The 23,497-nt window shown below is 30.8% G+C and overlaps 2 protein-coding genes and 1 long non-coding RNA gene across 4 annotated transcripts in view; 1 reads left to right on the top strand and 2 right to left on the bottom strand.

Annotated features, from left to right (window-relative positions):
* The window catches only part of LOC126759809 (sodium/potassium/calcium exchanger 4), a 37,444-nt gene extending 33,368 nt beyond the window's left edge, over positions 1-4,076 (bottom strand). Inside the window, exons 1-2 of the mRNA XM_050474932.1 lie at positions 3,711-4,076; positions 1,993-2,217 (exon numbers count right to left, since the gene is read on the bottom strand). Coding sequence (XP_050330889.1) covers positions 1,993-2,068 — 76 coding nt within the window. The 5' untranslated portion in view covers positions 2,069-2,217; positions 3,711-4,076. The remainder of the gene's footprint in view (positions 1-1,992; positions 2,218-3,710) is intronic.
* Positions 1-23,497, top strand: part of LOC126759810 (uncharacterized) — a 136,429-nt gene that overhangs the window by 28,783 nt on the left and 84,149 nt on the right. The window lies entirely within an intron of this gene.
* On the bottom strand, positions 10,141-14,225 carry LOC126759804 (sodium/potassium/calcium exchanger 4-like). The gene is made up of 5 exons (XM_050474924.1): positions 13,707-14,225; positions 13,305-13,640; positions 12,694-13,038; positions 12,393-12,605; positions 10,141-10,707 (listed from the first exon to the last, which is right to left on the bottom strand). Exons 1-5 carry the CDS (start codon positions 14,218-14,220, stop codon positions 10,271-10,273), a joined length of 1,845 nt encoding a protein of 614 aa, XP_050330881.1. The 5' UTR covers positions 14,221-14,225; the 3' UTR covers positions 10,141-10,270.

Genomic DNA, 23,497 nt, shown 5'->3' with positions numbered 1-23,497 from the left:
AATAAAAATATTGTAGTTTAGAGTAAAAATTGCCGTAAATACATACATTTTTCATCAACATATTAGCTCTATAACTTTGCTTCCGCCGTTTTCCAATAGATGTCTCTAGGGTCAAGCACTGGTCGATTAAATCGATTTAATCGTTCTTTTAGTATGTGCATTAAATGAATAGAATAAAATTAATAGAATTAAAAAAAAAAATTAAACAGAGCATGTCTAAAATTATTCGAATTGTGTAAAAAAATACCAAAAAATAAAATAAAATTATGCTTAAATTTATTATAATTATAAAAAGCAACAAACTTTAATTTAAGAAATAAATTAATTTCAATGAAACTGTTACAAATGGAAAAATTATGTCAAATATACATAAATTAAAAAATAGATTTCAATATTAATTTTTTTTTAATAATTTTCTTTTTTAAGTTTTTAATTATAAATTTTTTAAATTTAAAATTTATAAAATAAATTAATTTAAATGAAAATATTAAAAATAGCGAAATTATGTCAAATATACATAAATTTAAAAATAGACCGTTTTATATCAATTCCAAACATTTGTTATTTTTTTTAATTTTTAAAAATTCTTAAGAAAAAACCTTTTTTTTAGTTTTTAGTTACTCCTTTTTAAAATTTATAAAATAAATTAATTTAAATGAAAGTATTAAAAAGCGAAATTATGTCAAATATACATAAATTAAAAAATAGACCGTTTTATATCAATTCAAATATTTGTTATTTTTTTTTTAATTTTTTAAAAATTCTTAAGAAAAAACCTTTATTTAGTTTTTAATTACTACATTTTAAAATTTAAAATTTATAAAATTAATTAATTTAAATTAAAACATTAAAAATGGGAAAAAGACGTCAAATATACACAAGTTACAAAACAAACCGTTTTATATTAATTCAAAATATTTACATTTCTTTTTATTTTTTTTATAAAAACACTTTTTTTTAAGTTTTTAATTAGACATTTTTAAAATTTAAATAACTTTTAATTTATCTATTTTGTATTCATGCATTAATTTCAGTTTACATTTTTAATTTTAAGTTTTTTAATTTTTTGGCTAGGTTATGTTAGTCTGGTAAGTTTTAGATTTAACGTTGTTTCAGTATATTTTTTTAATTTTTTCAAATTTGTTTTTTTTTAATTTTTTTCCAATTTGTTTTTTTTTAATTTTTTCAAATTTGTTTTTAATTTTGTTTTTTTTTAATTTTTCCATTTTTTACATTCAATCCCTCTCTGCATATTTGTCTGTAACCTTTCATGCAATAGAATTAGTCATAATCGTTTGCTATCAGTTCTATTATTCTATTCTGCGCACTTACTAGTTATTCATTTAAGTGGCAATTAGAAGCGATTAATGCTGCTAAGAATGATGTGTACATATGTGGGTTTGTATAATTATAAAGCTATTTCCAAACACTTAATAAAATAACGAGTTGAAAATTGTTTGCTATAATAAAAAATAGTTTTATATAATACTCAGAAATACACAGAATTATTCTTACATATATACATATGTATGTACTAATATGCTTCTTTGAAGTGCAAATATTAATTATTTTAATTTTTATGTTTTTTTATTTATTTTTTGTTTCTCTTTATTATTATTATTTTATTTTATTTTTTTACGTCATTATTTTTCAATATCATTTTTTATTTTTTTTTTTAATATTATTTATCTAACTTTTTTATTTAGATTTATTTTTTTATATTATTATTTTTTAGTTATTTATTTATTTTTTTTTAGTATTATTAAATTAATTTTTTTTATTTTTGGTTTAAATTTAATGTTTTTGCATACAGTCATAATAAATATTCAACGAAAAACCTTCAAACTCATGCCCCCATTCAATGTTACTCATACGCCTAGTGGCTTTGCCCACCAAATTATTCAAAATGCAATGCATGCACATACACGTCGTCACAGCATATGTTAGTTATGTTATAATAAACATAGCATCAAAATTGTTACTCATACGTACCGTTGCACTGTATCTGCTCAATTCCAGTGGCCAGCACGAGCAATGCGCTTAACAGCAAATGTAATTCCTTTGCCATTGCTGTTGTATGAACTTTTCGTTAAACACTTTCAGCACTGTTATTTCGAAATATTTCTTTATTTGGCAAATAATTGTTTGAAAATTTATATTTTTTATTTGCTCCACCAAATTAAACGGCTATTAAACATTGAGCTTTTGTAAATTTAGCTGAAAAGTAGAATTGCATATTTTTGATTATTGAGATAATAAGATATACATATGTATAATTATATTTTTTTAAATGAAGCTAAAAAATTAAAAAAAATTAATTAAATAAAAATACAATTTTATTAAAATTAAGCTTAAAATGATTGTATTAAAATTTGAAAATTGCCAAAAAAAAAATTAGTAAATAAATACTAATCGTAAATTGTAGCGAATTGGTGCTTATAAATATAACCAAAAATTGCTTTTGATTTTGAAATTAATTAAAATTAATATTTAATTAATTTTTTAGGAAATTTTTATTTAATTAAAATAATATTTACTTATTTTTTTAGGGAATTTTTATGTTGTTTAAGCTTCGGTGTAACCGAAGTTAACATTTTTTTCTCTTCTTATTTTATTTTTGCCCGTCGGCTCTTTTGTAAATTAAAAAAAAAAAGTATTTTCTTAACAGTTTACAAATTTCATATATATGTATATTTTTGGTTATTGTTGCTCACATTAAAATGAAATTTTATTTATTTTTATTTTTTACTTTATTTAGAAATAATTTTAATATTTTTGCACAGTTTTTTATAATGTTATTTGCTGCTTTTATTTAAGATTTTTAAATATTAATCTCAGGTTTAAGTTTGTTTTATAGAAAATTATTAATTCTATAGTTTATTTATTTATTTATACATAAATTATTTCGAAATAAAAGTTTTATAATTTCTTAGCCCAGACTTTATAATTTTTTTTAATAGTTTTTGCTGTTTTTATTAAAGAATTTCGGAAGTATTTGTTTCTAAATATTTTTTTATGGGAAAATAATTTTTTTATTAATTCACAAAGAATTTATAATTTTTTTATATCCTAAAAATTTTTTTGTATCAATTTTTGTAAATTAAAAAAAAATTTTGTTTTTTGAGTTCCGTTTTTATTTTTTTGTATTTTTCGAAATTTTAGTTGTTTATTTATTTTTCTACATTTTAAACTATTTTTTTATGTATATAAAATATTTAGAAATAAATATTTTAATTTCTTACATCAAAGTTTACATTTTTTTGAATAGTTTTTGCTGTTTTTATTAAAGAATATCAGAAGAATTTGTTTATAAATATGTTTTGTAGAAAAATAATTAATTTTATATTCACCTTGTGAACTTAATTATATTTTTTTAATATGAAATTTTCAATTTGAATTTTTGAAAAATATTTGTTTATTAATTTTTGTTCATTTTAAAATTATTTTTTTTTGTTCAGATTTTATTTTTTTATATTTTAAGAAATCTTATTTTTTATTTATTTTTGTACATAAAATTTTTTTTTTTCGAGTTCAGACTTTTTACTGGTTTTTCTTAAATTATTTTTGTTGTTGTTTTTTATGAATATTTTTTAAAATTATTTTCTTTTTGCTGTTCAAAATTTTTGTTATTTTTTATGATTTTTTTTAATTATTTAATTTTTGGAGAATTTTTTTTATTTTTTGTCGATATATAGACCTCTTGCAATTACCTTCACTATTCCCACCACTTCACGCTAATATTTATATATTTTTTAATATACCGCCTTAAATGTTTCCAAACGCGCACACGAGTTAGCCTTTAGTAAAAAACCGACATTTTCGAAAATAGTTAAATATATTCTTTTTCGATTCCGCTTATAAATCGCGGCGCCAGCATACAACGCGCCAGTGCTTGACTTTCGCCAAATCAAAAGCACTTTTCCAACGTTGATTTCTTGCTTTCCTTTCTTTACTTTTTTTTTGAAAATGCGTTTATTCTAGTTGCGCGCTGTTTAGCCCGTTAAATGTGGTATGATTTCGTTTTGACGGTACTTAGGCACACATATGGGGCGCAACTCATCCGCACGGCTGGAATTATGGCGTTCAACTAATTAAATGTATGCGCGGCGTTGCCGTCTTTAAAAGACGTTTTGTCAAACAAATATTCAGCAATTTCGAGTACTGATTGTTTTCACTGCATTTCATTATGGTTGTTATTATTGTTGCTGTTGTTGTTGGTTGTTTTTTAATTCAATTTTATACTCAATGCCTTGCATGTGTTTGTGTGTGGGTCTTGCAAAAATTTATCTCTAGCATTGTCCGATTGAAGTGCGCTGCTTAATGTTGATATTGTAGCTAACTGCTTGTTGTTGTTGTTGTGGGTGTATGTGTGGTTGTTGTAATTTTATTTGCTCTCATAAACACTTCACTAAAAGGGCTATGGCGGTATTGAAGTTGTTGCTTTCTTATTGTTGCTATTGTTGTTGTTGCTATCATTACCGTAAATTCTGTGAGATATTCATACACTTATGTATGTGTATATGCATATATGAATGAATGCTTATTTTATTACGTAGATAATAATGAGTATGACTATGACACTTTTGAGTAAAATCGCGCTGTTTGAGTTCGCTTAATCATAACAGCTGATAAACTTTGACTAACAAATTGATTTAAACTCATTTTAAATATTTTATCAAAATCTGATTCTAAACGCACTCCGGCAGTGAAGAAAATATTTATTTTTTGATATTGACTGACTCAAAGAGTTAAATGAGTGACATTTTGAGTATTATGTTTTGAGGTTAGGTTAGGTTAGGGTGTAAGGCTGGAAAATATTTTCTACTATTATATTAAATACTGAGCTACTAATAGTGATAGACAATTAATCTTCTATAAAAGGATATAAAATGAGCTTTTTCTTGATTTTGATCGATTAGTTTGCATTATAAAAAAGCTTTCCATACAAGAACTTGATTTGGATTGGTCAGTTTGTATGGCAGCTATATGCTATATTGGTCCGATTGGAACAATTTGTTGGAATATTGTGTTGTTGTCTTTGAATAATAATCTGTGTCAAATTTCGTGCAGATATCTCGTTAAATAAAAAAGTTTTCCATGCAAGGTCTGGATTTTGATTGTTCAGTTTGTATGGCAGCTATGTGCTATAATAATCCGATCAGAAAAATTTATTCAGAGTTTACAGCTTTGCCCTGAAAAATAATCTGTGTCAAATTTCCTGCAGAAATCTCTCCAAATAAAAAAGTTTTCCATGCAAAGTCTGGATTTTGATTGGTCAGTTTGTATGGCAGCTATATGTTATATTGGTCCGATTGGAACAATTTGTTAGAATATTGTGTTGTTGTCTTTGAATAATAATCTGTGTCAAATTTCGTGCAGATATCTCGTTAAATAAAAAAGTTTTCCATGCAAAGTCTGGATTTTGATTGGTCAGTTTGTATGGCAGCTATATGCTATAATAAGCCGATCAGAAAAATTTATTCAGAGTTTATAGCTTTGCCCTGAAAAATAATCTGTGTCAAATTTCCTGCTGATATCTCTCCAAATAAAAAAGTTTTTCATATAAGTCTGAAATTTGATCTATAATTTTGTATAGTAACTATATAGTAGTTAGTAGATTTCGGCAGTTCCAGAATATTAACAACTTGTTGGAATCTGCAAAATTTCGTATTAAAAACTGAGAGAGTAGTTCGCTTGTACAGAAATGTTATAGCATTAGTTCCACGACAAACCTTTTCTCGGAAAATTTAATCTAAAGAAGCTTTACCTTACCTACGACGTAGAAGGCGTCTCGCTCTGCATACAGGGGAGTAATATTCTGAAAGCTATTTTTGGCTCTTTTGTAAGGTATTTGTAGTACTCTGTAATATAGTAGACTCTTCAGGGTGACTCTTGACCAACGGAGAACCTACAAATTGTCAGTACAAGGTCTACAATGACATTCAATATCATTTAAGCTAATAAACTAAATCTAGGTTAAATCTGGAAAAATTAAATATTTATTACACAAGACCCTTTAAGCTTTTTCTGTGAGCCTACAAGAGTTCTTCGTAAATTTTTAATTAGACCGGAAGCCTGCCGTCTTTCTAATAGTTCGAAAATTTTGTGTAAGATTTCAATTTTCTTAGGTGGCTCCCTATATTAGTTAAACAGCTCTTATTTCAACTAAAGACGTGCTGCTCTAATTTTGAGCTTTTGAGTTTTGCTCCAAACTCTACGACACTCAAATCTCAAGAAATCAAATAGTAAACTAATATCCTGTTATTTTAGAATTGCACTTGACAATAAAAATCATTACGACTGCATACTCTTCACAGAATTCATGACGTCGTCACTTAAATCATTATCTCTAAACACGGGAAATACTTAATGAAGTGTAAAAAGTATTAGTTACGAAACTTAAAATATCTATCTATTTGGATGCGGTATTAAAATATTGTCATTAGCAAAATTTTCATTCATAAAATAAATACGCAAACCAAAAAAAAAGTTATATGATGTTTTTTACACGCTTCACGTGTCGTGCGTCATACTTTTTTGAACAGGCTTAACAGTTTTTTGTTTTGTAATATTGAAATTAACAAATTGAATGAGTATTTTCATGCTTTCCGCTAAACCCAGTGAATAATTGAATAAAAAGAATCAAATCAGAGTTGAAAAAATCGGTATACGCGTACACTTAGAAGGCAAAATCGATTAGAAACTCTCGAAACTCATTCCACAACATTATAAGCTTAAAACTTATGGCATATGGACTGTAAAAACGCCTCGTTAGTATTGAAACTCAGCTGTGCTCTGAGCAAAAACGCGATTTATTGAGTTTCTCTTAGTTCTCCCAAACCAAAGAGCTTTTTGAGAGAGCTTCCGATTATAAAAAAAATTGTTTCTTTACATAACCGAACCATGGCGGCAATTTTGAAAGGAAATGGACAATATTTGACATTTTAAATATCAATTAAGTCTTAGACCAATAGGTCTACCTTTATAGTCTCTAAACAATAGAAGGGTTATAAATAAAGCCAAAAGCTTTTGACGAGAAAAAATGTATTCCTTTACATAATAGAACCATAGCGGCAATTTAGAAAAGAAATGGACTATATTTTTCATTTTAGATATCAACTAATTCTTGTAAATAGGTCTACTATTATAGTCTCTAAACAATAGAAGGGTTATAATTAAATCCAAAGAGCTTTTGGAGAGACCATTCGAATCGGAAAAAAATGTTTTTCTTTACATAACCAAACCAAAGCGGCAATTTTGAAAGAAAATAGGCAATATTTGTCATTTTAGATATTAACTAAGTCTTGCAAATAGGTCTACCTTTATGGTCTCTAAACAATAGAAGGGTTATAATTAAAGCCAAAGAGCTTTTGGAGAGACCATACGAATCGGAAAAAAATGTTTTTCTTTACATAACCGAACCACAGCGGCAATTTTGAAAGTCGGCAAATGAAGCCCTCCTTAGAGTCCACTCAGGACACTTCACCGCCTTTGCCACAGAGGGCGCCTTTGAAAGTTCTGGTGAGCTGGTTAAGTATTGCGCGATCTCTTTTTTCGGCTTGTATTCACGAAGTCAATCTCACACTGACGTATTGAAAAGTTGGCAGCTCGATTTCCAATCAATAAGCTTGGCTTATTCGCAGCCCTGTGTTATTTTATTATTATTAAAACGTTTAGTAGTTATTTGCACAAGTAATTCGCACTTTATTATCATCGAACAGCTGTAAATTGATTGATTTGATTTGTCACAGTTGTTAGAAACGCTTGACTGATTGCTAAGTGGGCGTGAGTATGCGAAAAATCAATAAAAATTGCAGATAAAAATATAAGCCAGCAATCTAAAAAAAAACGCGGAAAAAAACGGAATTTACAAAGTTACTATCTAAACACTTGTAGAATGTTGTAATCTAAAAGTAAAAACTACTTAATCTTTACTCTTAACGCACTTCATATTCCAATGGCATTTCGAGTGACGGAACGTCTCGTTGATTTTGCTGATTCATTTCCTTTTAAAATGTACTCAACTTTTATTGTAGTATAGTCTTAGAAGTCTGGAACCAGTTCACAAGGAGCTCCAAACTAAGTTCTTCGAGGGCGGTACTGGTCCTTGGTTATCAGCATGTAGTTGTAAGGACTCGACCTTGTCAGCGTCGAAAAATATCGTTCTTCGAGGTATGTCAGAACCCTTAACCTATTTTCCGCGAAACTGCACTCTTCGTGGTTGGTAATCTGTTATCTTCTTCTAAGGACTCGAAGCAAATAGTAGAGAGACTTTGTGATCGTTGAAGTATAGAGTTTTTCTTTGTTTGATCTAAGATGAATTGGCCAAACACTAGAAATCGTGACCATCGTAGTTAGATTATGCTTATATCTATTTCAATACTTCTCCTCGTAGGTAGACATAGAGCTTGAAAAGATTCGGAGAATTAAGTGGTGACAAGGGACTAGACGTTAGGTGATGATGTAGACATCAAAGTTGCCAGTTACCGAAGTGCGAAACATAGAATGGGGGCTTGATTAGTAAGATTACCATCTTAACTTTACATATGTGAAGTCCTCGACTCAGTCCTCTTGAACAAAAGACTCAAGTGTTGCCGTTATGTCAGCGAACTGAAGTACCTAGTGCTACTTCTGAATTTAATACATTTACACTCGTTAGCTTAGTTATGATAACTCTTCAGTATTCTCTGTAACTATTTGGGGGGTTTTATGTCAATATAACAACAATTGAGTTAGGTGGCTGAAAGGAGTGCTTATGAAACAAAGTTTTTTAATTTAGTGCTTCGAAACCGGGAACCGTAACCATAGCTAAAATCGAGGAATGACAATAGCTTTTGGGAACTTACGTTTCTTGATTACATCTCTCAAAATGTGGAAAGGTCTCTCTTTTCTGTAACTATTTTTCCTCTTCTTTATCGGCGTAGACACCGCTTACGCGGTTATAGCCAAGTTTACACCCGCCCGCCAGTCGTTCTTCCTTTTCGCTATTTGACGCCAATTGAATATTCCAAGGTCCTTCTCTACCTGGTGTTTCCAACGGAGTGGAGGTCTGCCTTTTCCTCTGCTTCCCCCGGCGGGTAATGCGTCGAATACTCTCCGAGCTGGAGTGTTTTCATCCATCCGGCTGACATGACCTAGCCAGGGTAATCGCTGTCTCTTATTTAGCTGAAGTATGTCAATGTCTTCGTATATCTTGTACAGCTCATACTTCCATCGACAACGGTATTTGCCGTTGCCAATGCGCAAAGGACCATAAATCTTCCGCAGGACTTTTCTCTCGAAAACTCGTAATGCCGACTCATCAGATGTTGTCATCGTCCATGCCTCTGCACTATAAAGCAGGGCTATCCCAGTCTGTAGTGACTTGTAGAGTCTTTATCTTTATCTTTGTTCGTTGACAGACGACTTTACTTCTCAATCGTCTACTCAGTCCGAAGTAGCACCTCTTGGCAAGAGTTATTCTGCGTTCGATTTTGTGGCTGACGTTGTTGTTGGTGTTTATGCTGGTTCCAAGATAGAAGAAATCATCTACGACTTATATCCAATCCATTACATATCTTTATTATAATCTTATTAGAGTCGGCTGCTGAGTCTCATTTAACAAATCCTCTTTTATAATGAGACGGAACCGCAACAACAAATCACGCCGAATCGGTTTCTGCGGTCTCAATCTCCATTTCTTTATAATCTGAAGAGCTATTATTTGATAAAGTGAATGTGTGACCTTCACTTTGCTACGTTCGAATTTGCAAGCGGGGGTGTAAAACAGCGCCGATTATCGAAACAATAACATATTCCAGTTCTAACTGGTTTGTTGCACTTGACTCGATGTTGTGGAATTTTAAAAAGTAATAAGTACAATAAAATAGAGTAAAAATAGCGCTATTGCATTTTCATTGCCTAACAACAAACCAATAATCGTCGAAAAAGAAAAGGAGAGAGTGTCATACCAGACGATGATAACGCGAAGAAATAAGCAAATATCATAATAATCGAGATAAGGTTAGAAAGAAAAGTACCATATGAAAAATAAAAATATTTGCAATGCTTTTGATAACAGTTCCGATCTCACTTCGGATAGTAACAATCAAGGGATCGACCCACACACTTGTGGAAAATAGCCTTAAATAAAACCAGCTCTTTTATTGCTGCTAATTATTATCATTTATTGTTGGCTAAATATTAATAAAAATAATTGTACAAAATCTAAAGTTCATGCAATAATATGGCTAGATCGTGCAACTTGACCGTCACCCTCACTCGTTTGCACTCAGTGCTCACATACAGGTAGATTAACCGGAAAGAAAACATTGAGCTCGATGAGTGCCGCACAAACAATGAAACAGACATATAAAATGGCGCATATTAAACCCACTTTGCGATCCAATTTAAAACGATTCAACAGTAATGTTAGAAAGAGACAAACAACAGACGCAAGCAGAAAGCTGACTGAATATGTGAGTCCATTCGAATTGGGCGCAACCCACATTTCATCCGGGTGATTGGGTAGGAAATATGCTTTGATAAACCAAGGCACGCTGAGACAGAGTAAAATGTCGAATGTATTCGAACCAATTGCATTGCTGATGCCCATAGCGCCAAGTCCCTGTTTCGTGACAATAATGCTGGAGACAGCTTCCGGTACACTCATGCCGGCGGAGAGTATTGTGAGACCCATAACAGAGTCGGGTATGTTGAGCGTATCGCCTGTAAAGAAAGTAAAGAAAGAGCGAGAGATTGAGTTTAGTGTGAGATACAATGCAGTGCTGATTTTGGGTGAGAGAGAGAGAGAGAGAGTAAGGATTTTACTTAAACAAGAAGTATATGTATAGTTAATTTCGGTTGCACCGCTGTTGTAATACAAAAACTTGATTTTGAGCAGTCAGTTTGTATGGCAGCTATGCATAGTATATGCCGTAGTGGTCTGACCTAGGCAAACTTTTTGGAGACTGTAGCGTTACTTTGGACACTGGTCCATGCCGTCAAATAAAAAAGTTTTCCATACAAAGGCTTGATTATGATCGTACAGTTTGTATGGCAGCTATGTGCTATAGTGCGCCGATATCGATGGTTCCGACAAATGCGCAGCTGCTTAGGCAAAAATGGACTTAAGCAATATTTAAGATCGATATCTCAAACACTGAGTGGCTAATTCGCGTACATAAAAACTTACAGAGCCTTCGACGTTTCCTTTTGGATCTTGCACACATTGTTGTGAACTAAATGTACCCAGTTTTGGGTATAATTAATATTTAAAACAGATACTGGATCGAAATGGTTAAAAAAAAGCGAGACAATGAAATCTCACGACAGGAAATGCGAAGGAAATAGAGATAATAAAATGAAACCAAGGAAAATGGAGCGGAAAGTAAAGTAATACAAGTTAATTGAGTAGCTAACTGGCCTTTGTTCGATTAATGCGCTAATTGAGTCGATTTAGCATACAAAATAAAAATCTTATAATACCACACAATTCTTAATCGAATTGAAATTGAGTTAAAACTGTAATGCAACTCTTTGGGTTTTTGTCCACACTGTAAATTTTACTGTGCTTAATTGTGCGGGTTGTTGTCCAGGCTATAAATTTGGTTGTGGGCATTGATAAAACAAAAATCAGTTTAATCGTTAGAAAAAATACAAAAGGAAAACGAATGCGAATATGGCAGCTGATTGTTAACCGAGCTTATAGTTAAACGAGTAGTCGGCTGAGCGTAAGGCAAAAACTGGTTTCGCATTATAATCTTAATCTACAAAATTAGTTCGGCTTTACGCAAAGGCTATAAGGGACGGAGGAAGGCAGAAAAACAATATTCAATTCAAAATTAAGGAGAAAAGATAAAAATTTAAAAAATATGAAAGGAAAGGAAAAGAAAAGAAACTAGAGCGGCTAACCAAATGAGCGTAAAGTAAACGAAAACACAAATGAAAGAAGAAAGGAAATAAATAATCACATTAAAGACGGTCGAGAGGTTAGTAGCAAAAATAAAATATAGCACTCATTTCTATTTAAAATTTTTAACTCAGAAAAATATCATAAAAATATAAAGTATTTTAACTGCTTTTAGCTGACGGGGCATGTCATTTTCAGCAGGTGCCTAAAATTCATAAATATTTCACAGATTTCGGCTATATATGAGTCGATTTAGTACGCATTTTTAAACGTTTTATTGTTTCCGTTGCTAAAAATAAATTCAATTTCTGATTGATCACGAGTACTTAATTGAGTTGCCAACAGCAAACATACACAAAACTAGAAGTAGGCAGTTTATGACGGTTTTTTAGACACCTGCCGGTATTATTTTGAGCTTATCATAGTTTTGGAACTACAAATTTAGAATGTAGAACAACTACTACATACATATGTATATAAGTAATGTCGTTTTACAACTCACCTATTACGGTTATCGCATAGGCCACCACATATGAGATCACCGCAATCCATATAATCGATGCCGCAAATGTTAAATATTTGGCTTGCGGATGTCTGCGACTATCGGGTACCGTTATGTATAACAAAAACGTGATGGGCCAACGGATTATGAAACACAGCCACGAAGCATCACCGCGTTGCCAAGGTAGATCAGCGAAATCTGTTGCATTATAGTCTACAATGAAGAGAGAGATAGTTAGTTAATGTGTGAGAGATTGATTAAAAGAGATTAGATTGTTTTAGAAAACTTGTTTGCCACTCACCAGTTTCATTAACGAAGTTTGGTTCGGAGTCTAACGTCCAACTGCAACTATCATTTTGTGTCACTGACGTGCGACAACTTTCGATATCCTCCAAACTAGGATAGAGTTGCGTAGACGAATCGGGTATATAAAATGTTGCCAGATTATTGCTTGAAGCACAGTTATTAATGCTATTAAAAGACGTTCCCAATGTATAATTGGTAATACCGTTGAATGTATGCTGACGTCTAATAAGTGGCGTTAGCTCACTAACTTCACGATAGGAAAACACCAAACGCAGTTTACGGCGATAACGAGAGATCAGACGACGTGCTGAGCGTGCGAAATTATCGTTGTAGTACATCACTGAGCGAAAAGAGAGAGTTAAAATAACATAAGTTTAGTTTGACTTAGCAAGCGGAAGATTTAAGGCGCTACGTCGGTGGTTTAGTAGGTCCGATGGTATTAAAACTTCATGGAACCTCATGTGTTGCCACAACGATTATGACACAAATCGAAGTTCACTAAAACTTAGTACATTTCTATTGCTAAATTCAGGAGCTCAAAGCGCTAAATCTCTGCAGCTTGCGCATATAAAAGTTCTAACTTATATTTCTGTGTTCAAAACTTACCTGCCATATAAATGAAGTACACCAAGAAGAGCATCAACGATTCGTACCACATCACTTTGCCGTCCCAGAGCGTGCAGATCAACGCGATCACAGCCAGGCAATACATCAAACAATCGCGACTCACCGGCCACCAGTCCAAACGCACGCATTGGCCCACAAAGAGACCACAACACGCCGGTACAGCCAGTAAATTAAATACAGACGAGCCCACAATTGTGCCAATGCCGATGTCACCCTTTGTCACGAATGTACCAACGCAATTCATAAAGAGTTCCGGACTTGAAGTGGCGACTGCCATAAAAGTGGCGCCGACCACATCGGCGCGCATCTGTAGCGCTGTTAATGGAAAGCATATAATTTAATTTAACGTTTTCTTTAGTATACACAGCAACTTTAACTCACCTTGGCATATTAACTCGATGGCGGGCAAAAAGTAATCATCACAGATTACCGCCAACAGCCAAAAGCAGTAGAGCGCCAATAAAATATGCACTGTAATCCAGCCGTGTTGGCGTTCTGTGCGCGTCAGTCCGTCTGTGGGAAATTCCAAGATCGCCGGCGCGGTGCAATTCTCTCTGACTGTGATTGCGCTGTTCGCGTTCCACCGTGGGTTCGCGCGGGTAGCGTTATACGCGGGGGTTGCTCTTACTTCCTCTGTTGTTGTTGGCTTACGCTCATCAAGTTTTTTGTGCTTTAATTGATATCTGTTGTTGTAATGTACTTCTGTTATGCTCACGTCTTCTTGTGAATGCTCCAAGTCAATAGCGCTGGTGCTCACGAGACTGAGTAGTTGTCTAGTTGTCTGCGATTGTTTGGGAGGCACTGTTGGGGTGACTATTTTAATATTGATACCTGTTAGCATGTGTTCAAAAGTGGTGTGCATGTGCTTTGAGCTAAGCTTAAGCTCTTCAAACATTTTGAAATTTGTTGGAATGGAGCTTAAAAGCTCTTTGAAATTATATTTGTACTTTTCTAGCATTTGCATCATTTTGAGTTTAAGGGATATATGCGTAATACAGTAAAATCCATTTGTATACGATTTTAAGTCTATACTATACAGATTTTTTCTGGTATTGCATATTCGATATTAAAGTTGTGTGGCTTTTACTGACTGCACCAACTTTCTGGATTTAATGAGTTAACAGGTTATAATTCTGCTGGAAATATTTTTAGTTACTTCAACAAATATTTGACAGCTTCATACATTCGAACTAACTGTCATAACATCTGTCAAAATAAAAAAACAGCTGTTTATGAAGGAATATATGTAAGTGTCTCGAGCTAAAACTTAATTTCCAACCAGAGCAATACAAATTCGGTGTTATTTTTGTCTGTTGTAAGGGTACCCGCAAGTTGGACGTTTAGAGCCGAGCCGAGCGTAAATGCGTTGTTGCTTAAATGGGAAAATGCGCTCGCCTCGGCTTTCAGCGTCTACTCTGCGCGCACCCTAAGGCTGGCAGATCTTTTGTCCGTTGTAAGGCTGTCAAAATCAGCTGTTTACCTATGTATATACAGATCTTTTGTTGCAAGGCTGTCAAAATCAGCTGTTTGCCTATGTATGTATATCGATAAATTTTGAAGACAGAAAGGTGTTTAAATGGCTTACACAATGAGAGTTTTAAACAAAGATGATACATTTTGCGATTAACTTATGCTTGTAATAGGTTGTCAAAATCAGCTGTTTATAAAATACAAATGTCAATAGCACTCAATATCGATTTATAAATAATATTTGTACTTAGTAACAATTTCAAAGGTTTTATGTTTATAGTAAGGCTGTGAGTGTTTTATATGCAAATCTCTTATACATGAGATTCCGTTATTTTTTCATATCACTCTTGTTTGTGAAAAAAGTTAGGAAATAGTACTCGTCAAGAATGCCCAGAAGGTCAATGAACTGTTTATTATATAAGTAATAATTAATTATTATATAATTTATATACTATAATTAATATAACTGGCAACTACGAAAATTTAATACCGAAAGTTTCGATAATTTTTTGACATTAGAATATTATGTTAAATTCGATAATTCTTTTATATTAAATTCGATAACTCTCATGTATACCTAAATACACAATTTTCAACTCACCTTTCTCCTCGCGTCCACGCCAGCCACCGTCAAACCATAGAAAATTGGTGTAAAATAATAAAATGACACCAACATAAATACAACAACGTAATTGTAGACACAATTTAGAACGGTTTCGAATTTTTTGCGATTTCACATATGAATTCTTTACGAAAGTTCGACTTTCACTTGTTTCCGTTAAATTTTCGTCCATCATTCGCAGTGAAAATAACTGTGCAAAAATGCCGTTTCACGTATGCGTGAGTGTTGGCAGCTTAAAATTTTTATTTGGATTTTGAAACACAGGCGGAAAATGTTTGAAATTATTTTTCTGGTATTTTTATGTTTGAAAATAATTTTTTTTTAATTTTAATGTTTGAATTTTTTTTTTTAATTTTTATGTTTGAAATTTTTTTTTAATTTTTATGTTTGAAAAACAATTTTTTTTTTAATTTTTATGTTTGAAAATAATTTTTTTAATTATTGTGTTTAATAATATATTTTTTTAATTTTGTGTTTAATAATATATTTTTTTAATTTTGTGTTTGATGTTTTTTGTTTTTATTTTCGAAATTATAGTTTTTCGCGTTTGCAAATATTTTTTTTATTATTTCCACAATTTTTTTTGTTTATAAATTAAATATTTTTTATTTTTGTGTTTGAATTTTATTTTTAGAAATTATTTTTTTTGTTTTCTTCGTTTATTTTCGAACTATTTTCACAGTTTTTTTTTTATTTTTATAAATTAAATCACTAATTTTCGTTGCACTCACTACACTTTTGTTGCCGTTTTTGATATTTTCTTAGGCTACGTGTACGCCGCGCCGTTTATCGGCCGTCTAAAGTGCATCTTAGGGATAAGCGCTGCATTTATAGTAATGCCGCGCTGCAGCATAAGCTGAATTTAGGCATTAATATGTGTATGTATACGTGTGGATGAGTTGTTTACGAGCGAAACAATGCATTTGGTGATAAGCATAATTTTGGGTTAAAAAAAACATATGTAACTATTATACATACATATATGTATGTATGTACGTGGCACGAACTTATTTACGTGATTGTAGGTATGTATATATGACATATGTATGTACTTAAGTTGTTCTGTACATACTTATATATATATATGTGATCGCTTTTGTGTGTGGAAAATTTTGGGCATTCCACTTGCACGTGTCAATATTTTATTTTAATAGCGAGATCAGAGCGATAGCATTTCTAGGTACATTTTTATGATTTGCAGGTAGTTTGCAAGAAGAAATTTTCGATAGAAATGATAGATATAAGAAATTATGACCTTGAATAATTATCAGCGTAATTTTTTATTGACGCTTGCGCTTTAACGACAGCGAACAACAAAAACTGTTTGGCTACCCTAAGACTCATTAAGTTTTTGGACCCTTTTTGGAAAGTGGAACAATAGAAACGCTGAGTTCTGGTTTCTTTTACTTTTTTCAGCTTCTTTATTCGGTTTCTTCTAATATGTATGTACTCTACTTCAAGCTTGAAAATTCAAAAGTATTTCGCTGAATCTTTCATACACTATCCACATCAGCTTTTCCATTTTGGATTTTCAATTGATAATAATGCTGCATCTTCGGACTTATATTTCTTGAACTAACATTACTTTTTCGTAAAGCTTTTTAGCAGCTTTACAACTTTTCTGTTATGAGACATGAAAATTAAAAGCTACGCTAAGCTTTCGTGAAAGCACTCAAAGTAGCTTTCACACGTAAAATGCAGTTTTTTCAAAAGCTTTAACAGTAACTTTGCTCCGGACAAACCTACTATTATGAGTAAAAATAGTAAGATCTTGTTAATAATATTGAAATACTTAAGTTTTTCATAAAAGTCTATGTATGTCGTTCCCCTCAAAGTAATCCCCCTTGTCCCGAATACACTTGTGCCAATGTTTTTTTCCAATCCCCGGAACAATTGTTAAAGTCAATTTTCGGAATAACTTTAAATGCACGTAGCGATTCACGTTTAATGGCTTCAATTGACTGAAAATAGTTTCCCCGACGGTCTGAGTTCGAAACTTTGCGCACACGGGGTACATTGTCGGTGTTTGTCGAAGTCGCAGCTCTCCCAGCACGGTCTTCATTAGCGATCTTTTCCCTGTCGTCCAAAAAGGCTTGGTGCCAACGAAACACACCACTTCTTGCTAAAGCAACATCTTGGTAAGCCTGCTTGATCATATTAAACGTCTCTGTCGCAGATTTACCGAGTTTCACACAGAATTTAATCGCGTACCTCTTCTCTAACGAACGCTGCATTTTCGGCTTGCACCAATCGCGCGAAAATGTTGGTCCTGACTCTCCAGGTGCTCGGAGACAATTGACCAGCCGCTCGTTCGTTAGCTAGGAACGCCCTCTACCGAATCCAGTCGGTGCGCGAACGCTCCGAAGTACAGGCGCGGCGGAAGAAAATTAGTTCTTTTACTTTCCGGACAAACCCTGTAGCTCCAAGACTCTTTGCCAGTAATAGTACGTTTCATGACATCCTGGTAGTAGAAAAGCATTGTTTCACAGACGTTAACGCGAACGTGTTTATTGAAAAAATTAAGTGATATTGGAACCCTTTCCAAGTGACCTTTCAAAATGGTTATCATCGATCCTTCCGATATTCCAACTATGCCAGGTTAAACGTCAACTCTCAAGCACCAATTTCTTTATTTTATTGACGTATTGATCATCATTTGTGGCCGTCCTGGATGTGGTTCTTCGTCAACGCGTTCTCGACAATGTTCAATTTCGATAACTTTTTATCTAAAAGTCGTACGTATAAAAACATATGGGAATCATAAAGTGAAGTGCAGAATAAAACAAATAAAACAAAAATGCATGAAAAGGTTTTAATTGCGTGAATGAAAAAAATCCATTATTAACCACTTGAAACTAGTAGCTTCAAAGTTATTTTAAATTAGAATTAAAAAATATATACATATATATTATTTAATTTACTAACAGATTTATTGTACAGGTGTTTGCTTTTCGTGTAGCCTATCATTTCTCTTGACTGCTCGAAAATGATTTGATAAAGACTCTCAAAGTAATCTATAATTAAATCTAACATAGTGTCAAATATTTTCGCGGATAGCCTTGTTTAGAGCGCTAAGCGCTTTAAATATCGTTTAGATGTTTCAATATTATACATTCCTGTTTACGAAGTGTCTTCTAGGTACATAAGTTGAACATTTTTTGCTGTCAGAGTTCGGATATTGCTCATAGCTTTACTTTTATTTATTTAGGATCAATTATATTCATCCAACCAATATCCATAATTAATGTTTTTTAGATAGTATAGACAACCGTAGTCCACTTCACTTTCCCAGCAACATCAAACTTGACCTATCCTCCTATGAAATTGTAATTAAAAGCACTCGAGTAAAGCATACATTACATGTAATCAAAGCACTAATTTAATTTTGCGCATATTTTTTATTAGTTTCTCTACGCACTTGCGTACAATATCGGCGATGCGAATTGAAATTACAGTAATAAAAATCGGATTTTTATGCTGTCGATGGCACTTAGCAATGTTACTATTAGTATTGATTACTTGGTTAAGATAATTCGAGTAGTTTATTTGGTATTTATACCACTATATATGACGGTGTTAATTTGTCAAAAAATTATCGATAAAAGTAACACTTTACATGTCCATCAAAAAGTAGAAACAAAGGTTCGCACATGACGTCATAATTGTCGCAGTGTACTTTGTTGATAATCAGTGATGTATTTTCTATATATTATTATTATTTTATTGTTTTAATTTGACAGTGAAGATTTCAAAATATCGATAAAACTGAAAGCATAGTAAATGTAAACAGTTATATAAATTAAGTAGTCAAAAGAAATGTTATTTATGACAGCCAGTTTACACTATCTGATAATTTTGTGCACATGAGATCATGATCCATCGTTAATTTATACTCAAGAAAACATTCCAGCGTCAGAAAAACTTTCGAAGAAACTTTCAAGTTAGCCCCGGCTGAGAATTTCCTTTAGTTATAGAAGCCCTAATATATACGTATATCTATATATATATATTAGATAGTAAAGGTTTCCAAATATCGATAACATTGAAAATGTAGTAAATAATATACAAGTTAACAGATATGTGAATAATAATATGTTGTTTAAAAAAATAATTTTATTTATAACATTCAAATAGTGAATTACTTTGTGAGCTTAAAACTTTGTTCTACCTTTAATTTATTGAATTTTTGAAGCAAATACCGACTAATATAGGCCAAGTATGTATACTATAGAACATTCCAAAGTCAGAGGAAACTTTCGTGATAGTTGAGGCTGCTTGTTTCTGTAGTGAATCGCATCCCAAGCAGTTAAGGGAACTTTTCACGCCTTAAAGTGATTGAAAATTACGACGAGATAAAAAGGGTGATCGATTTCGAGGTTCCCCACTTTTCTTTAAAGAAAAAACAAAGAAATTTCAAATTTAAAGTGTTTATTATCATTCGTAAGAATATTTTTTTAAATTTGTTTTTGGAAGATTATCTATTTCAAAACGTCTCAGATGGTCCAACCGTAGAGTCTAATGTTCGATGACTCTTTCGAGCATTTTGACTGGTAACTGGCGAATAACACGGAGATATTTTACTTCAAGGCCTAAATCGAAGCGGGATTGTCTTTAGACTTTACACATCCCCACAGGAAAAAGTCTAACGGTGTGATATCACACGATCTTGGTGGTCAATCGACCGGCTCAAAACGTGAAATTATCCGCTCACCGAAATTTTCTCTCAATAAATCCATAGATTGATGTGATGTGTGGAAAATGTCGCCATCTTGTTGAGACCAAATGTCGCTGAGATCACGAGCTTCAATTTTAGGCATCATATAGTCGGTTATCATGGCGCGATAACGGTAGCCATTAAAGGTTAGGTTCTCATCGGCATCATTTTTAAAGAAATATGGACCGATGATTCCACCGGCCCACAAACCACACCAAACCGTTGTTTTTCTAGATGAAATGACAGCTCTTCGTCCCAAATGCGGCAATTTCGCTGGTTTGCATACCCATTGAGCTAGAAATGGGCGTCATCGACGAACAAAATTTGGCTCGACAACGTCCGATCTTCTTGGAACTTTTCAATAGCCCATAGAGCGAAGCGATGTCTCTTAAGAAGGTCGAGCGGCTTCAGTTCTTGCACAAGCTATAACTGGCTTTCAATTTAAGATCTCGGCGTAAAATACACCAAGTCATTCCATATGTCAGTCCGAGTTGCTGCGAACGGCGCCGAAACGACTCTCCACGGTCTTCGTTTACACTCTCAGCTACGGCTGTTACATTTTCAACTCTGCTTTTCTGCAAAGTCTGCAATAAAAGTTAGTCAGAAGGGACAAGGTCTGGAGTATAGTACTTCCCAGCCGCAGTTTTCCCAAAAGCTTTATAGCGGTCTTGCAACATGAAGTAGTCGCAAATTCAGTTTTAGAAGATCAGAATATATACACCCTTCAGATCCCTCAAAAAACGGAGCTATTTTGGGCTGTTTGGCCAGATTTGATGGACCAGTTGATGCGTAGCACTGTAAAAAGCATGAAGCAAATAATACCGACGCAGAAAGCGCCACAATCTCTACTTGTGGTCCACCAATCCAGTGTGAGATGCTGAATTCAAACTCGATTAGTAGCGCTATTTTGTTTTTATATATGTTGTACATCCCTCTGGCGACTGAACCGCATAAGCCGAATACAGCTGAACTCTCGAACGCCACCGAACCGAGCATCATGCAATAGGTCGCTACGAAATAAAGCCTGAAATTTTAGGAATGGTTCTTATCTAACTGTGGTAGCTAGATTTTTGTATAAAGGCAAAGTGAATTAAGTTTAATTTAAATTTTTATTTAATATTTAAAATTACAAACCTTAACGACTAACGGTCTAGAAACTGCACTCATTATTATTATAGTTATTTTTATATTTATATATAAAAATTTTATATAATGCACTGCATAATAAACATTTATGGTTCGCATACATATGAACATACATGACAACAAAGAAACAGAAGAAATGTTGAAATAATTTTTTTAGACACAAAAACATTTTGTTTTATGGAAATTTGGTGAATGTGACACATTAAACGTGAAAAATATTTAAAAAAGTTCAAAGAAACTAAAAAAGTCAAACATTTAAATAGGAAATTTATAAATTTAAACTAAAAAATAAACAAATTTTAAACAACTTTATTAAAAAAAAAACAAGGTTTGTAGAACATAATTTAAAAAATTATAAAAGAAATTAATTAATTATAAAAATTAAATTTAAAAAATTTTCAATTTGTAAAAAAAATGTAAAAAAACAAAGTTTTGTTAATTTTAGTTAATTAAATAAAAAATATAAAATTGTAAATTTCCCAAAAAATTATTTAAAGTTTGAAGAAATTACAAAAATTAATTATAAAAATTATTATAAATAAAGTTTTATAAAATAATATTAAAAATTATAAAAAAAAAATTAATTAATAAAAACTAAAATTGCAAATCTCCCATACAAAAAATTAAAATTTTAGGATTTAAAAAAGAGAATAGTTGATAAAATTATTATAAATTAAACTATTAAATTCTAAAATTTTCAAAATTTTAATTTTTAAAATATTTTATAAATTTTAATAAAAAAAATTAAGAAACAAATCCATTAAAAATGTTTATAATTTAGGAAACTAAAATAAATGTTAATTAAAATAAAAAAATTTAATTTTTTGACTAAATTTATCATAAAATTAAAAAAAATGCATTTAAAAATTTTTTATAATAGTTTAAAAAATTTAAGATTATGTTAGTTTAAATAAAAGCAAAATAAATTTAGTAAAATTAAAAGTAATAAAAAATTTTGTTTGAAAAAAATAAAAAAAAAATTAATGAAAATATGTCAAAATTTTAAATAATTAACTCCACAATTTTTTTTAATTAACCTTGACGTGAAAGGCGTACAAAAAAGTAATAAAAAGAATAGACAAATTTTATAATCTAAATTTGTTTTTTTACAAATATAATTTTTCTAAATAAAAATTATCGAGAAAATTAAACAAAAATACATTGCAAAATTTTTAAAATTCTATCAAATTAGTAAATAAATACAAAAATTAGTAAATTATAAAAACTAATAAAAAAAATTAAAAAAAAAAAAAAAAAATTATTAAATATTCAGTTTATTACCAAACAGAAAAACACTGAAAATTTTATGGTCTTAAACAAAAAAATAATAAAATATACACAAAAATTATAAAAACTAATAAAAAAAATTAAAAAAAAAATAAAAAAAATGATTAAATATTCAGTTTATTACCAAATAGCGAATACCAAAAAGAAACCCTAAAAATTGTATGGTCTTAAATAAAAAAATAATAAAATATACACAAAAATTATAAAAACTAATAAAAAAATTAAAAAAAATGTACACAAAAAAGTCAAAAAATAAAAAAAAGAAATACATTTTCAATTAATAAATTTAACAGCAGCTAAAGTCATTTTAAGGAAAATAATATTTTAAAAATTCTTAAATTAAAAATTGTAAATTTCTGTAAGTATATTTAAAAAATAAAATAAATTTTATGTAATTTTTAAAAATTAACAATTTAAAGTTTTGAAATTGAAAAAATTGAACTTCTATTAAATTGATTAAAAGTTTTGAAAAAAACATTAAATTAAAAAAAAAAATATAAAAAAAGTTAAACTCAAAAACGAGATCAATTAAAATAAATAAACAAATAATTTTAATTAAAATATAATAAATACTTTTCACAAATAAACTATACGCGTCTATGTACATACATACATACGTTCATAAAGCCTTAAAATAAAAATAAAAAAATAATTAAAAAAAATTAATTTAAAAAAATTAATATTTCTATTAAATTGATTAAAAGTTATGAAAAAAAAAATTAAATAAAAAAAATTAAAAAAATAACCAAAAAAATTAATGAAAAAAAATATTATAAAATTAATATAAAAATAATTTTTTTAATTAAAATAACAAAAAAAAAACAAAATTAATTATAAAAATATTTTTTTTTTTAATTAAAATAAACAAAAAAACAAAATTAATGAAAAAAGCATAAATTAAAAAATTAAATTTAAAAATATATTTTTAAAAAT

This window comes from Bactrocera neohumeralis, chromosome 5, assembly GCF_024586455.1.
Source record: "Bactrocera neohumeralis isolate Rockhampton chromosome 5, APGP_CSIRO_Bneo_wtdbg2-racon-allhic-juicebox.fasta_v2, whole genome shotgun sequence".
Taxonomy (NCBI): Eukaryota; Metazoa; Arthropoda; class Insecta; order Diptera; family Tephritidae; genus Bactrocera; species Bactrocera neohumeralis.
The sequence above is the reverse complement of the archived record's forward strand: the minus strand, read 5'-3'. Positions and strand labels throughout refer to the sequence as shown.